Below are 18,110 nucleotides of genomic sequence, written 5' to 3' on the forward strand. Positions count from 1 at the left end.
AAAAGAATTAACAGGAGATGAATGTAGCGTGGGATTAACATACAGCCCCAGGAAAAGACCAAAAAGATGTATACGAATTTAATGGCAACAAGTGTGAGAAGTTTGGATAAAGGTAGCGAGGGAAAGAAGGAGGGAGTGGAGGATACTTGGGGAGAGGGGTAGTTTTTCTCTGTTGGCATTGCTCTTGTGTATTTGCTGGGATGAAAAACTTTGATGCTTGGATGCCCCGCCACATGAGGCATTAAATGTTCATTGTAACAAGTTAGACTACATGGGAAAAAACTTGGTAATAGCTTATTGTTGAGTATTAATTAAAGTGTGTCACCAGTAAGAAAGTATGACAGTTATTTTAGGTATATTCTCTCCTCCAAGGGCCAAGACGGTGTAGTAGTAAATAGAAAAGATTGAAAGGCTGAGGAGGTTGATGGCTTTATTGCTGCGAAGGATATGGAAACTTTGCAACCCTTTTTCCGTTTCATAATAAGCGTTCAACCTGTGTCTTCATTTCACAGTTGGACAAAAAAAACGATTCTATATATAGTAAACTAACATATATACTTTCCCTTTACTAAAACTCACCACTCAGACTCCCTTAAAGTACTGCTCTAAATCTACCAGAAACCAGCCAACTCAATGTAGACAAATTACTTTTTCATTGGTGGCCTGCATTTCCAAAGAGTCTATTTAAGAAACACTACATATTACTTCACAAACTGCACAATTAGCATTAAGTTGTCCTCATAAAACACTACATGTAGGTTTCTTGTCATGTCCAAACCGGGGTCTCATTTTGCATTAGAGTTGCATGTTCCTACAGTGTTGGCTGGGCAAAGTTTGACATTTGGCAGAGTTTGGGCATCCGCTGCTGCAGTTTGAATATCCTCTCTCACACACATGTTTTGGTGGAGTATTTGTGGAGTTGGCATTGAGGTTTGAGTCTAAAACAAATCATGAGGGCCCCGTCACATCCACTAACACTGAGCGGGCCGTGTACATGCCTGTTTATAAACACATGGACACATACAGTACAGGGGCAGCAGACTGGGCCAAGTTTAAGTCTGGATTTCATTACGCTGTGGGCACAAAACTAACTCCATCCTCTGCAGCAGGAGCATACAAAGTCCTGAATCAAAGTATATAAACTTTGTATTTAAATATAGGACTGCGATGGACTTACCAGTTATTAAGGTTGCATACAAAATAACACCACAAAGATAAATAAATACAATAAATAATACAAAATTTAAGCAGGAAAAGAGAGGGAAATCTTACATGAATAAACAAGATTTGCTCGACTTTATAGCAGGCTTTATAGCAGTGTCTACTCTATAGTTATAATCTATTACCCGTAGCTTAATATGTTATAATTTGGACATTTGAAATCACAATATTCATCTGAAACTACTTAATAAAAGAAATGTTTTCCTGACTTCCATGTAAGAAAACTGCAGTGGCCAATAGGAGCTGAAGCTACCATAAATGTCATCACAACAATGCGCCTTGTAGCTGTCAGCCTCTTCAGTGGATAGCTGCAGATCATTCTAGTGAGTAGCGTTTTGTTTTTTTTTGTTTTTTTTGTATCAAAATGACTACGCCACACTGCCAGATCCTATGTATATCACTGATTAAGAAAGTAAAATTGGAAAATGAAGTAAGTATGTCACAGTGGGCGTGTACCGTGGCAGTGAAAACAGGAGTAAATCAGCAAAATGGAGTGATTAAAGATTGTTCAAACGTGCACGAATCACTCCAAAAACACCTTCAAGTCGGATATTTGAAGCTTGAAGCTGATTCGTCAGCCACTCTAAATGGTTGCTACATTTAAGACTGATTCTCCCTTTCCTATTTCATAGACAGCAAGTGCATTTACTGCCTTGTATAATGTCTGAACAGAACAGAACCTACAGAACTATCCAGCCCAATTTTTGGTAAATATCCCATCAGTGCCACATTTTCAGACCATGTGTTGGCTGCACAACCTCTGGACCATTTCAAATCAATTAACATCACTTCCTGGAATGGGTCTCTAATTTGACCCTAGTGTCAAACTATAATGTGGTGTAAATACATGACACAAAATCACTTAAGAATTCCTTAAAATCAATCCAATCGATTACAAATGTGTCAAATAATCTTTACAAACCCTCAATTATAAAGCAGTTATTCATAAATGAGACCAATCAGGACCAGCCAGTGGAGCCTAAGGCGCTAGAATGAGCCTAATTGCACCTGGTCGTCATCATCACACTTCCGTATTTAATAGAAACCTAAAGCCTTGCTCCAAATTGGATTTAAGGAGGTTGCTTCCTCTAAGTATTGGGGTAATAACAGGAAACATGTGTGGCAAACAAAACATGGTGGACACTATAGGCTTGCATTGGATTAGCAGCCATCGGACTTTGGAGAATGGACTTCCTGTTAGGTCCATGAGACGTCATAGTGTGGTGGATGTGCCAAAATGCAGAGATGATTTATGAGCTGCGAGCTGAAGACAAGAAAAGTGATCCCTGGGTTTTGGAGAGAGATTTTTCAGGCGAAATTCTTTATGAGTGGCATCTATTTCTGGTAATCATTAGTCCAGTAAGGGCAGAAGTCTTAAGGTTTATGATGAAGCAAAAAGATGCTCTGACAACATAGGTTTTTAAAAATATGGTAACACGTTTTTGACAACTACAATTTAAAATTTATTCAGATTTTATGGTTTCGCCTTGAAAGCAGGAGGTGTGCAGTTTGATACTAGTTCAAGGTGAAAACGGATGTTGTGTCACCAGGTTAAGACATTTCACCAATATTGCTCATTCCAGTCACAGTGAAGCTGACTGTGACAGGAAGGGCATCCGGTGTAAATATTGGCTGCATCACATGTGGAAATACGCACAGGAGTTTTACTGGTTCATGTTCTTCACTTTAATTCTGTTAATATATTATACAGCCCAATCAAAATTTTTAATGTGCAATGGTACAGACATGTTTTGCTTTGTCTGAAATCCTCCACAATATGGCATTAAATACTTCATCAAAATACTTTAAAAAGCATGCACCACATGCACACCATTCTGCTCCACAGATCTGACTTGTAAATTGAACAAGTGGCACCATCGGCTTGTCATGCCACACTGTAGAGCATAAATCTCCAGCTTCTCTCTACAAATCAGAGACAGCACTTGTTGAGTTGAGTTGTAGAATAATTTCCAAACAATCACCAAACTTGTCTTCATGTTGGCAAATCACCTCACAACAAACAAAGTGGTTCTGTGGTGAATCATATTATTTGGCCATCACCATACAAAGGAAATATAAACTTCAGCTCATGAATATGGAATTTGTTATGTAATTATTCAGTGTTTTTCAGTTTAGAATAAAAGATTTTTGTGCCTTCATCCTGATTTGGCTCCTGGTTAAACGTCCTTCTCACTGCATAATATGCCCCAGTGTGGTTGTTCCTCTGGTTCTAGACAAGTAGAATTAGCCGTTCTTTAACGTAAACATAAATCTTTTCTGCTCCTCTTGATGACAGCGACATGTGAGTCCTCTTGGTCATACTTCTCCGTTTACCGCTGCTTTGCCCAGATTTCCATCAGCAACCAAACCGACCATCGCATAAGCACACAAGCTCATTTGTTTCCCCCCTGACCAATTATGCAGTGTGATCAAATACGTTTTAAATACATCTTTTATTTGTGTAAAACGGATCTATTTCATGTCGGGGAGTAATGTAATAATCCCTAGCTGTCATTACGGGCCGGTTTATGTTTTTGATGTGAGCACTTATGAGAAACAGACAGAGAGAGAGACAGAGAGAAGGACAGAGGGAAAAGGGGAGAGAATGTGAGAGAGAGAAGGAATGAAGAGACGGATCTGAGCCAGAGATAGAAAAGAGGGATGAAGGGATGGAGAAACATAGAGGGAGACAGAGGGAGAGAGTAAAAGGGGAGGTGGGAGAAAGAGAGGAGAGAGAGAGTAATCGAGAGAAAAAAGTGAGAGGGAGGAGTGAGGGAAGGAAGGGAGAGAAATGGAATGGAGGAGAGAGATAAGAGAAGGGTGAGCATAGATTGAAGAGACAAACATGGAGGGGGAAATAGATATGGATTGGGTGACATCAAGTAAGAAAGTGAGGGAGGGAAAGAAGGGAAAGAGAGACAGAGAGAAAGAGGGACAGAGAGTGGGAACTGGGAAGCTTTCAAATTAATAAAAGGAAATGTAGGTTTCAACACACACAGCGCTCTGAGATTTTGCATTGCACATGTTCTGCATTAACAAACTTAAATATTTGGGCCTCCACTCTGCTCCCACTGCTCCAAAATGGGCCCTGTATTTATCCACGGGCTGTCCAAGAGGAGGGAAGTACATGTACAATCCACATAGGGCAATTAAACAGCTTCCTTAGCACAAACTGAAAAGAACTCAAAATAGTAAGTGTAAACATTATAGGCTTAACCACGCTTATCGCTTCATCTCAATCGTGTATTGGACCAATGTGACTTTTTAAATTTTATTTTAGAGTGACGTTTTATTTGGTAAATCAAATCAAGTTGCATTAAAATTAGAAAGTACAAGTCAACTCAATTTTTTTTTTTTTTTTTTTTTTTTTTGAATTTTTGCTGAACAGGGAGTTACAGTGTGGCCACCGGGAACTTCAGAGCAGGTTTCTTTTGAGGTGAAGCGAAAGAAACGTGGATATATAGTCCACACCAAATATAATCCAAGTGGAGAACTCCCAAATGGCTTATAAGACAAATTTGCTGTTTAAAAAGTGAACTATGATTTATTTTTATTTTTTTTTTTCTGGTGTGGGGGTGTCCATGCGGTCTCCGTGTTATTGATTTGCCTGGAGTGTTACACAAAATATGGCATTAAACAAATCTATGGATTCATCTTTTTTCTCATGTGATGTCACCTGCTTGCCTCCATGGAGATAGATGGCAATGTACTATTAACTTTGAACATTTTCTGAAATCCCTCTGAATTTAAAATGGCTAATAACAAGTAATTCACGAACATAGAAGAGAAGAGAACAGGCCTAATATTGGTGTTTGTATTGTATCTTAGGCTATATAGTATTGTAGCCTATTGCATAAACTCTATCAACATATAAAGCAAAGGGTGCCAGGGGCATTAGGCTACATTTCTACATTTACTTCTAAACAGAACACTTTTAAACAACTTTTGCTTGCTAGTTGCACTGTAAATATGTATTGAAAGAGATCGTTCAAATGTCCCTGTTTCCTGTTCTTTAGTTTACACCATAATTTATTGGCGAGGGTCAGAACTAATGTGATTTGTAGGAGCGTCTATGGGCCTTGGATGTGGAGGAATGCGCAGTTCTGCCCTCCCTCTCCATGACGCACAGTGAGAAATAAACTACAGGCAAAACCCGCACAGACATGGACCCATACTGCGAACTAGAGGCGTGCCAACACTACGCGCTTTGGGTCAACGAGTCTCCAGCGCGCGGCTCCGAAATACATGGGAGGACAGAAGATCGATCACTACTGCCCAGGAAGAGATCAGGGGCTGCCGCTGCGCCCTATCTCACTCTGAACCAACCCGGAGCAAACTGTGGTGGATATAACCGTCTGTGCGCGAGAGGATGCAGGGCCTAAGCTCGCGAGCGCACGCTTTTTCAGTCGAGGCGCTCATGGGGAAGCCCTGCAAACGGATTAAACTGGACGAACACGACTCAAGTTCAACTGAAGACACCGGCAGCGACACCAGCCTACTCAGCACCGGTGAGAATAATAATAAGGATAGTATATTGTACGCATGGATAGGACAATTACGCACAGAAACTAAATGTGGCTTTAATGTGTCAATCCGACTACTGGACTAATATAAGGCCGTGAGTTTCCAAACTTAAACCTATGCATGGATTTCAAAATTATGAAACATTAGACCGTTGCCGCAAAATGTAAAACAAAATATCTTTATATCCTACCTTTTGACCGATGGCAAGTCCTCAAAATGTGGCTTATATAAGAAAAAGGTGAAACCCATAAATTCGAATGATCCACATATGTCATACTCGTTACACTTTATATTTTATCTTCGTACATTTAGAATTTTGATCGGACTTTACTTCCCTGCAAATATTCATTTCAACATATTCACATCCCAAATATAATTAATCAAATTACAATGTAAAAATCACAAACCAATTTATATTCAGTCCAAATGTCTTTATTCGCTTTGGGACGGTCTTGCCATTATTTGAACTCTTGTTTTAGGCCTGGAGCAGTCCCCGGTGCGTCAGGTGAAGAGGGCCTCTCCAGCCGCGCGCTGCAGGTCAGAGGACACGTGTTGTGACCCGGAGAGAGCAGCTGTCAGGCACGAGCCCGGCGCAGAGGTGGAGCGCGTGGCGGATACAGAGGTGCGCGTGGAGCTGCAGGGGTCTGAGCTGTGGAGGCGCTTTTACGAGATTGGCACCGAAATGATCATCACCAAAGCGGGAAGGTACAAAATCATATGATTAAAACAGGCCGTGCGTAATATGGGATTCTTTATAGTCTACATAGAATAGAGTTGCTATTTTTAGACCAATAGTGTGCTAAGAAATTTAAATAAGAAACGTATTGTCCATGGTCTATTATTTTGTGTTTCCTTTTATTTTATTGATGACTATAGTCTATAAAGGTTTGTTTCCAGGCATTTACTTCCACAGTCTTTTTTATTGATAGGTAATGAACTGTCACATTTACACATTGTTGTTCAGAGGACAAATTATATGGGTTTACTGCGTCTAAATTATGCTACATTTAAAATATATTGGTTTACGCACAGCATATGGAGGAAATGCTTATAGAAAAAAATAAGAATTTGAAGTGTTATCACGTTTGGAATTGCACCAGAGTGAGATGTGTTTTAGTTACTGTTTTCTCTCGTATAGTTTTATCCTGTATAACTTATCAGCAGTTAAATACCTGCTGAAACCCAGGATCAGTTGATTCAATTACCGAAAACAAGCGCCATAAATCTAGGCCCCATGAGCGCAATGAACTTTTCTCTGAACGGCAAATGACCCAGAAGGATAAGAACAACATTGTAAAACGCCCTAGTAATATTTTTATTCTGCGTATTAAATATCGTTGGGTCGTAAAGCAACTTACCTTGAAGAAATAAGTCTCTAAATCTTTTTCTACGAACAGGAGAATGTTTCCGTCTGTGCGCGTAAAAGTGCGCAACCTGGACCCTTGCCATCAGTACTATGTGGCAATGGACGTAATGCCCGTCGACTCCAAACGCTACAGGTATAAGATTTAGATTTGAATGATTTTAATAAGAAAATAAAAAAAACAAAACAATTGCCTATACTTATGTCGTCCCTGTGTTTTGTAGGTACGTGTACCACAGCTCACAGTGGATGGTGGCTGGAAACACGGACCACTCGTGCATCTCCCCGCGGCTCTACGTGCACCCGGACTCACCGTGCGCGGGAGAGACGTGGATGCGTCAGGTCATCAGCTTTGACCGCGTTAAACTCACCAATAACGAGATGGACGACAAGGGACATGTAGGTAACATCACTGCGCACGCACCAGCTGCTTTTGTCATCTTTTTATTTCGTGTTTCATGTTTCATGTTAGAAGGTATGGGGATTTATGAAACGTCTGGCCGCTTTAGTTCTTTGCAGTTTAAAATAGTAATAACAAGGGGATATGCGTTGCAACAGTAGTTATGCTTTGTGGCAAAAATCAACATCTTCAGTCTGCAGTGTTAAGATCCAACTTGCATTATGATTGTTATAGTTTTTGACTCACACTATCCCCTCATGTCAGAGAAGGGTTGACATTCGTGGCCACATTTTTTTGGTCAGGAATGTCAAAATTGTCCTCTTTTTAACTTTTTAGGTAAAATATTTTAAGGACTATAACTTGTTATTTTTTGTATTTAGACCTGTGCATTGCATCAGATGGAAAATACTCAAAAATACACACTTTTAATCCTGCTTGCATTACGAATCTACACATTGGTTTGGGCTTTTGCATTGTTTTTGTCCCGCATTCCTCTCCCATTCACAAAAAGGTGGGTTGTGATTTGAGCTCATCTGACAGGCAGTCTCAGTCCTGGTTGACTTGCAGTTGACTTGCAGTGATCCACATTTGGTCCATCTCAGTCTAAACTCAGACTGATTCCAAGAAGGTAAATCCCAGATCACGAAGAGGAAATCCTGGTGTGGTCTGAACTTCCTGTGAGGTTCATTGATGAGCAGATGTGACAGATGTGGTCAGGGTAGCGACTGCTCGGGTGTAGACCTGATACTACTGTTTAGACCAGCACACACTCAAGTACTCCGTTATGTGTTAGAAAGAGACATAGAGACACATTTTGGTACATTTTTGTGCAGTCAAAATTATATTATTATCAATATTATTTAGGAAGCAAAATTAAAGTAAAATAAAACTAATAGGACTCAAGTCATTAAGTTGTGCTCTGTTTTTCAATTAAATATATTTAAACTTCATGTAAATAATTTTAGGTTTTAGATTTTGTAGCAATCAGTTTATATAAAAAAAAGGCAAAAAAAAATGTATTAATGCGTTTGTACTATTGAATTTAATATGTGAATTTCTTTAGCACTTACATACTTATCTTGTTTTTAAAATGCAATACTATTATGCAAAATTTGAAAACATTGCGAGGAGCATATTTTACTGTTATTTGTCTTCACTCAGATCATCCTACAGTCAATGCACAAGTACAAGCCTCGAGTTCACATCATCAGGCAGGACCCTCGGGTTGACCTGTCCCAGATCCAGTCTGTGCCTGCCGAGGGGGTCCGCAGCTTCTGCTTCCCCGAGACTGAGTTCACCACCGTCACAGCCTATCAGAACCAACAGGTACAAAGCACCAAATGCACATCAAGTTTTATTCAGTTAATCAGATGAGATTGTGTGTAGGCTTTGGTCATTATACCGTGTGAACATGTTTGTAAGTTGTTGGGTTTTTTGCAGTTTTTCCAGCAATCGAGAATGTATTTATAATTTGGAGTACGTACGGGCAAGTGTGTTTTAAGGAAGCAGGAATCCCTATTCAATTCTGAACAAATAATAGAATAAATAATAAATGTATACTATTTTTGATCATTTAATTTGCAATGTTATCATATTTATTTTTATCTCTCAATGCAGTTCTGCCGAAGCCCGTTTTTTTGTCGCTAAGCCCTGACCTTAACCAAAATATCTATTTCTAAACCTAATCCTAACCCTAACTGTAACCCTAACCATAATCTAATTGTGAAATAATATATAATCAAAATGAATGTTTGCTAGCATAGGACCAAGGCAAATGGCTGCTTGTTTGGCATCGCTGTACTGGGGGAAAAGCACAGAGAGCACTCCTGTTTCACAGCAAGAAATTCTGTGTTCTGAGTGGGCATTGTGTTTTACTGGGTTTCTTCCTGGCTCTCTGCTTCCCCCTCAATATAAAATGCGCCATTAGCTTGTCATCCAGATGAGTACTTTAGACCATGTAGTCGCCCACAGTTGTATTTAGTAGTACAGTATTCCCAAAATATGAAAATGGGACAGCAAAATTCTGAATTTTGTCAGCTGGACAAAGTATTTTTTCCCTTTTGCTATGGACACTGAATGACTGAGGGATCACAGAGATGTCAAATTGGACAATAAAACATCCACAACTTTCACTGTAACTGCTTTCTTCTGGTTCTGCTTATTTATTTAGTATTTCACAAAATGTGCTGTAAAATGTATTTACTTTAGTATTGGTGGATAAGGACACCTTTCAAATAGTAATAGTCTATTTTATTGCTGGGAACAACTTCACACTCACTTCTGCCCTGATTTTCTGGTTCAACACATTGAGTGGTTCCTCTGACCTCTCCATTGGCTAATATTAGCCCAGACACAGAGACCTAGTGAGGGGACTGCCAGCTCTTTTCATCAGGCTTCACTTTACAATCAGCACAAGTATTATTACAGAAATTCAATAATGCCCCTCTACACTCCACAGCTATTAAAACACCAAATAAAACCAAATGACCCCAACCTTTCTTCCAAAATCCTGTTTGACATGGCTGTGGGCCCTGGGTGCTTGCAGTAACTCACAGTCCCCATAGACCTACACTGCCACTCTTCTTTTTGTCATAAAGTTGAGCTCATTGTTGCCTTAAATAACGTCACTTGTCCCAATTGTAACCCATGTATTTTTTTGCATTATTTTTCTCCAGATCACCAAGCTGAAGATTGACAGGAACCCATTTGCCAAAGGATTCAGAGACCCAGGGAGGAATAGGTACGACACCCACAAAACACAACTCCAGAGAAAGACTGAAACATGACACCAAATTAAAAGTTATAGTGCAGTGGGAAGAGAGTTGGGCTGAATTTCATACCCCTCAGAACCAATATTTAGACTGTGGTAATAATATTTAGAGGTACATGTGTGTATTGACTGTACTTGTGTGAACAGGGGTGTACTGGACGGCCTGCTGGAGTCCTATCCCTGGAGAGGACCACTCAGCCTGGACCTAAAGCCTTTCTCCATGACGCTACAAGGTACTGGGGTTCTTGAAGTTTTCAGTCCCGGACCCCTAAAAGAATCATCCAACCACTAGGGGAACTCCAATGCTAAATTATCTTAGCAGTTGTAATAGTTTAAAGTGGTTTAACAGTATTTATTTGTTTTATTTAACCCAATTTCACTGATATGTACGGTTTTCAATTAAAGCAGATCTATTATGCAAAATTGACTTTTCAGATTTTTTAACCATGTTATAGTTGTTTCCCCATCTCATTTACCCTCCAAGTTGTTTTTGGAGTGATTAGTGCATGTTTGAACAATCTTTAATCAATTATTTTCAAGACGTCATATTGCTGATCAACTCCGTTTTCACCGCGCCCGACATATGTCCAAGTTATAACATAATGATTATAATTAAATAATTAAATAAATAAAAAAAATGTAATAGTTATATCTTCAGATAATCTTGCAACCCCTAATTAGCTGCAGGTACACATACATACACTATTTTGTAATTTCACATACATATGTATGTCCAACTGTAAGAATTCCTTTAAAATGATTGATAGGCAAAGTCTTTATGGACCTACCTTTCAAGTGCTTTTTGGGAGGGTTCAGAGATTACAATGTAACCAGTCGATATTACAAATGTACAAGTCATATAAAAAACAACAATTGTTGTTGTGTCTAACAAAAATCTATGTATAAAATATCTCTTCAAATGCAAATATGAAACATTTATGAATTTTACAATAAAACAGAAATAGGTACAAGGACGTTAGGTTGTTGTTGTTTTTTTAAGTGTTAATAAAAATAATAATAAAAAATATAAACAAAACTTTGTTGTTTTGTGTTAACAATTGTTTTGTCGAATTTCTCCCTAAACCTAATAAATATTTCTTTTCCTGCAGGTAGCCCTGGTTCAAGCAGCAGCAGTTTGTCTCCTCTGAAGTCTCTCCTCCCGTTCTCCTCTTCCTCTCCTCTTCATCCCTTCTCTCTGACGGCTCTCTCCTGTCGGGACACCCCTCTCCAGACTGTGGCTCTCCCCCTGTACCCCTCAAAGAGCAGCCCGGGTGGTGCCCTGTGCTCTCCTTCCTCCCCAATGCCCCTCCGAGGGTTCTCAAATCTAGGACCGGACCGACTCCTGCCCCCCTTACCTACTCTCTCTGACCTGCCTTTGCTGTCTGCGCTACAAGGGAAGAAATCTAGAGACTTAAGTGCGCCGTATCTCATTCCTTTATCCAATCACTTCACCTCGCAAAGCTCCTCTCTGCACCTCACTGATACTTTGGGACCATACTGTTTATACCGATACAGTTTTCCCATAAGCCCTCCACTCCCACCTGTTTCACGACAAAAACTGGAAGAGGACGCTACGAACAATCTGTCAAAATGGCCGCCCCCTTCCAATCATTGCCTCTGACCCCAGGACATGAACAAGAACATTCCAGACAAGTGTTGGATTTACCATCACAATGAACTGAACCAAAGAAAGTAGATGTATAAATATTTTTGGACATGTGCGTAAGGGTGTAATTTTGAGTCGTCTGATAATACCAAAGAGCGTCTTCAGTAGGTATGTAATAATCTAAATATTATCAAGGATTTGACTGTTGCATTGGCCATACGTGCCTTGTGCCGTGTATCTGGCTACAGTTTCCAAGTCAGAGTCTAATTTAATAACCCCTTCAATAGCAAATTAGTATTAGCATTAGTTTGCATCAAAGATAAAGCTGTTCTTACCTGTGTGTCTCTGATAGAGGTGTTAGTGCTTTTTCTGGAATTTTTCACAGTATTCCAGACCAAATTACAAGACAGATCTGTGGAGTGGAGAGCCAGCTTATGGTGGAAATGCACATTTTTAAAACACTTAGCAAAAGCAGTGTAATTCTGGCCCTACACCACTATGAATCACATACTGTGGTGGGGAAGTGCTGCAAGTGCATAATGTTGTTGTGTTCTTAGGAAAGATATGTCACCCACCTTGTGAGTATAAATGTGGTGCGTGAATGATTAATGGAGGTCAAAGGGGCGCAGACTAGCAGCCTCATTTCTGTCAGTCTACCCCAGGACAGCTATGGCTTCAAAAGTATCTTAACACCAACGAATGTGGAGGGAATGAATAATGTTTTTTAAACTGATTTGGATGTCTTGAAAGGTGCTCTATAAAACCAATGCATTATTATTATTATTATTATTATTATTATTATTATTATTATTATTATTATTATTATTATTATTATTATTATTATTATTATTATTATTATTATTATTATTATAACATTGAGTATCAGTTTTCTTTTCCTAATTATAAAAGCACCAGCACAATTACATTAGTATAGTATTTAGTGTACATGTTAAAGTCCATAACACATATATAAATTCTCATCCAGGCTTGAGTTGTATTAGACAAAGCCTTTTTCATTCCTGATTCCAGCGTTGACCTCCTGTGTCGAACTTGAGCTCATCAGTGTGATTGTAGCAGATGCTCAGGTTCATTTCCACGAGCTGCACTTATTAACAATAATCAGACGATCCCAGACCCAGAGGAAAAGGCAGAAGGTACAACAAGGTAATAAAACACACAGGGAATACTGGATAAGCTTATAATCTGAGGTCTATGAGGAATCAGTAACACAGTTTGAAAAGATGGTTTGGTTCCCATTATATTTTGTAAGAGTAAAATAGAAGTAGCCTACCATTAACATTTGAATTCATTCAAACTTTTTTTTTTTTAAGCCTAAGTGATTAAGAAGTAAAATGGTATAGTTTGGGCGACAGTAGCTTCGTTGGTACACTAAAGGTTGGTGGTACAATTCCAGCTTCTACAGAATGCTGTGGTTGTGTCTTTGGACAAGACATTTAACCCCTCTTGCCCCCCGTGTCTGTGTACACTGGTGTATGGACGTGTGTGTGAATAATTGAGTTGCTCCTTGATGTAAAGCGTTTTGAGTGCCTTTGAGCACTATATAAATGTGACGATTTATCATTTTCCATTTACCACAGTGGAATGCCCACAAGAAAATGTAGGTTTTAATGAAGTCATTGTTTAGCCCCCCACCTCTTTTGGATTAGTGCAAACAACATATCATAGAGATGTACTCACAAAATGAATTATACCAATAAATGTAATGGGTTTTCATGGAGTCCAGGAATCTGCAGTCAGAGTTGTGCCATTTTTGCAATAGCTACATTATAGTTAGAGAACAATTGCAACAGATGCAGCACGTAACATGTAGGCCTATAGTGAAGCTAAAATAATAATTTGAGTTATTGTTAGATTAGCACATTAGTTTAATTTTTTTTTAAAAAAAAGGTCGAAAGTTTTAATATGAAAAACTTCACAAATCACGTCTACGACAGTGTTAAACTCAGCTCACCACTGCACCACCACTACCCACTCCGAGCCCTATTCCTCGCCCCTAAAAGCGTCCACGCCCGCTCTGCCGCTGACGTGATAATACATGCCTTCACTTCTGCTCAAACCAAAGTCTCCTGTGAGCCCTTCTCCAAATCTGCTCCAATCGCGGTTTAAACCCAAAGCATGGGGAAATGGACCGCTTTCACAAAATCGCTCATAACCAAACAGTCATTTAGTTGTCATGGCGAGGGACGGTGGTGAGCTAACGTGGCCGAGACGAGGAAATCACAGGAAGAAGTTAATTGAAGCAGTAAGATTGAGATAGAGTCAGTGGTCAGGTGTGCCCCTATCACACAGCCCTGCCTTTGTCCAAAAACAGGCGTAATATCCCGTGGTTACCCGATACTGTCTGTCATCTCTGTGTTTGTCTATAGGCCACGATCGTTTTAAACTCCACTAATGCCTGATCTTTCAATTTGACTAATTGCTTTCATACCAGGAGAGCTGAACCCTGCACCTGCTCCATATCGTCATAGAAAATACTATAGACATGTCATTGCTATTGGGAAGACATAATGCTGGATTATGGAGATACCAGAGCAATTGTATAGACTAAAAATATGCTTTGATAAAATAAAATGTAAAAAAAAAATGTATTTGAGATTCATATATTCATTACATGAGATTCAAACATGGGTTCATCATGGGTTTCTTTAGAATAGCCAAAAGTCCTCAAAATGGTGCCTGTAAACAAACAGTAAAGTAATAATATTGATGGTGGAAGATCTGCCACCTACATATCTGGCAATATCTGAAATCCTATATTACACAAAACTGATTTAAGCCATGTTGCAATGTTGTTACCTCATCAAAATCATACCCAGAGTTATGTTTTGTTTCATTCACACATGTTTGGGTAACACTGCATTATTCATCTGTCTACATCTCCCAAGCTCAAAATGCTTTGGTGGGAGCTTTCAAGTTAACAACTACTTTTTATCTTTGGGCCAGTAGAGATTGGAAATTCCAGGGCTGAAATAATCCAAATGATTCTAGTGAAACAGCATGGAGTTTAAAAACACGGTGGAGTCCTTCCTGTATTACCACATGACATCACAAAGTGGAACAGAGTTTTTGTTTGAGAGAAGAACTCCTAAATATGCAGAGTTTGTGTGTTAAACATGGGTGAATGAAACAAAACACAACTCCAGGTATGTTTTTGATGAGAAAACAATGTTATGACACAAATCAGAAAATAGCTCAGTATTGGCCCTTTAAAACATGCTGACCTGACCTGTAATTTGTTCTGGTGCGATCACCTGCTTGTATCCATGGAGACAGAACTATTAAATGCCATACTGTGGAACATGTAAAGCAATAAGATGCCTATGAAGACAAACAGGTTTCCTTCCACCAGAAAAAAGTTACATAATGTGGTATTGGTATTGTTGTTAGTGAATAAGAGTATATATGTTTTGTTAATTCAGAGGGTAATTTGCTGACTGTTGCACATCATCAGACAGTTAGTTAGGAATAAATAAAAAATGTATAAATTATACATCCAACATCCAACCCCCCTATATTGTCCCTCCCTGTTGCTCACTGCCCACTGCCCACCGCTGCCTGCACGCTGTTCATGGACCCAACAATGAGTCCGAGTGAGACTTAAACGCTTTTTTTGAGGCGGTGGCCTAAATAACACGGAAGCAGCTCTGATTCTGCTGCGGTAATGACACGACGAGGAAACGTTTGGGTCGTTCTGTTTGATTGACAGGCCGTAAAGAGCCGAGAAACCCGAGACAAGACTCATTTGTTTCCAATCAGGAAAAATAGCATCAGGAGGAAGAGAGAGGGAGGGGTGGGAGGGAGAGAGAGAGAGAGGGAGGGGTAGGAGGGGGAGAGGGAGAAGAAAGGTAAGGGGAAAGACAGAGGGATGAGGTGGGGAGAGAGAGGGGTAGGTAGAAGTGGAGAGAGTGAGGAGGAAGAGACGGAGAGGGAAAGAGAGCAAGGGGGAAGGAACAGGAGATAAAGGGGGGTAGAGAGAGAAGAGGAAAAGGGAGGGAGCAGGGGGAGATTGGGAGGGAGAGAGAGGTATCCAGGAGAAAGATGAAAAGAGGGAGAGAGGGAGGAAAAAGGAGAAGGGGAAAGAAAGAAGGAGAGAGGTTGGTTCTAGAGACAGAGAGAGTGAAACGAGAATGTGAACGAAGCGGGGAAACATAAGGGAGGAAGGAGAAAGGGAGGAGGATGAGTCAGATGAGAGAGGGATGGAGGTATAGAAGGTAGAAGACACGTACACATAATAGAACTTGTCTGATTAACACACTCACCTAATCTCCTGTTTTCTTGGGTTGCCATCTGACTCATCTGATTCCTGTTTGAGTCTGGCAGAGGTTTCATGTCTTGTCACCTTGGAATGATCTTCTCTGCTGTGTGGAGATAATGTAAGAGTTTCAGTAAAGTAAATACCACTACTTTTACCACTACAGTTACATTCTTTTTGTACACACCTGCTATAACTATTCACGGGTTTCATTTTTGCGACATTTTGAGGACTTTTCACCATTGAAAAGATAGATTACATTTACATTATAATTACATTTAAATTGTTAATTGCTATGGCACTGGTCCTAATTTTGTATCATTCTGAAACCCATGGATACTCACTATTCATGAGTTTCTTCCTCCTGTTATTGAATCAGAATCAGAATATGTTTTATTGCCATTGTTGCTGAACAAACTAGAACTTGCCATTGGTGACATTTTGAGGAGTTTTCACCACTCAAAACAAATACTAAATCGTTAATTACTATGGCAACAGTCCTAGTTTTTCATCATTCTGGAACCCATACCCAAGATCTGATACGAATTTGAGTATTTATCTTTAAAAAGTTGATCATTTGCTTAGAAACAAAATTCTTATGAACACACGGCTTGTTTATGTTACTTGAGGAAAATCTTCTAGTCTCTTTCCCACTCCGATCTGCCCTGCAGCCATAAGTCTCATTTGAGTCTCTTACACGGGTTTATATTGGACCTTATTTTCTTCACAAACTCAATAAAGCGGGTTATTTATCAGGTCACATTATGGACCTGACCGGGCCCAACTGTAAAGCTCCGAGTGGAAACAGCTGTGGTCAAATTCAATTAGAGTCAGTGAGTAATGTGAAAAACCAGGACAGTTTAACAGTTATTAGCAGCTCTACACTGCCCCTTCAAAAAGCCCAAACTGCCCCATCAAACTACACCATCGGACTAAAAACATCCACTTCAAACTACCCCATCAGACCAAAAACTGCCCCAGTCAAACAGGGAGACACTGGCTCTACAGGGCAGAGGCACCAATACAGTGCTATCCCAAGCAAATATACAAATAGCCAGTGGTGGAAGAAATACTCAATTTTCTTACTCAAGTAAAAGTACCACATGAAAAAATCTACTTAAGTAAAAGTACTAAAATACCTGTTGAAAAATGCACTTGAAGTGTAAAAAGTAAAAGTATTTTGTACAGATTTTGAGATCTAATAAGGCCTCAAATGTATTGATTTGGATAAAGAATTGTGCTAAATTTTGCTCAACAGAAACAGTTATATCGATCATTTTATTCTAGCTGTTTTGATGGTTTATTTTGTGATTTGATTAAATTATGAACATGTTATGTTTCTGCAGGTCTCAAACAATAATAAAAAAAGATAAACTTTTCTCTTCAGTTCAGTTAAAAAACATAGTAGTGTAGATAGTAGATAGTGACCTGCTCTCAAATGTAGTAAAGTAAAAGTAAAAAGGATCCACTTTAAGTAGTGCAGTACTTTACTACTTTTACTTTTACTTTTTTTTACTTTTACTCCAGCGCTGCATTTTGCCATCGAAAAGGAACATGCATTGTCTCAGTTTATAACTATTTAGAATTATCTGATATTTACATAGTATTTAGTCTTCAACTACATAGTGTCTTGCTCAGAGACAAAAAGGGAGTTCAACAGGTTACATACCATATCATAATGAGGAAATATTCAAATTATTACAAAATACATTATTCCAGTGATTTTTAATTTTTTTTTTTTTTTTTTTTTTTTTTACTGTAAATGAGTTAAAACAGAATCAAACAAACAAAAAAAATTTAGCTATTCATGATTAAATAAAAAAAACATCTATCTTGAGAGTACATATTCTGTGTAACAATTTTAAGTTCAGTTTTACTTTTTTTTTTTTACATTTCTACAAACTAAAATATCCATAATACATTATAAAGATTTTTTTTCTTTCTTTCTTTCTT

General features: G+C 39.0%; 1 protein-coding gene across 1 annotated transcript; it reads left to right on the forward strand.

Annotated features, from left to right (window-relative positions):
• Positions 1-5,575: 5,575 nt before the first annotated feature.
• Positions 5,576-11,902, forward strand: tbx22 (T-box transcription factor 22; the record flags this gene model as incomplete). Its single annotated transcript, XM_055225067.1, has 8 exons — positions 5,576-5,757; positions 6,259-6,450; positions 7,143-7,244; positions 7,333-7,507; positions 8,670-8,834; positions 10,184-10,248; positions 10,426-10,511; positions 11,388-11,902. Coding segments are annotated over 8 exons (1,479 nt in total), but the record flags the coding sequence as incomplete, so codon positions are not given.
• Positions 11,903-18,110: the final 6,208 nt, after the last annotated feature.

The sequence above is a fragment of the Periophthalmus magnuspinnatus genome, chromosome 10 (genome assembly GCF_009829125.3).
Source record: "Periophthalmus magnuspinnatus isolate fPerMag1 chromosome 10, fPerMag1.2.pri, whole genome shotgun sequence".
Classification (NCBI taxonomy): Eukaryota; Metazoa; Chordata; class Actinopteri; order Gobiiformes; family Gobiidae; genus Periophthalmus; species Periophthalmus magnuspinnatus.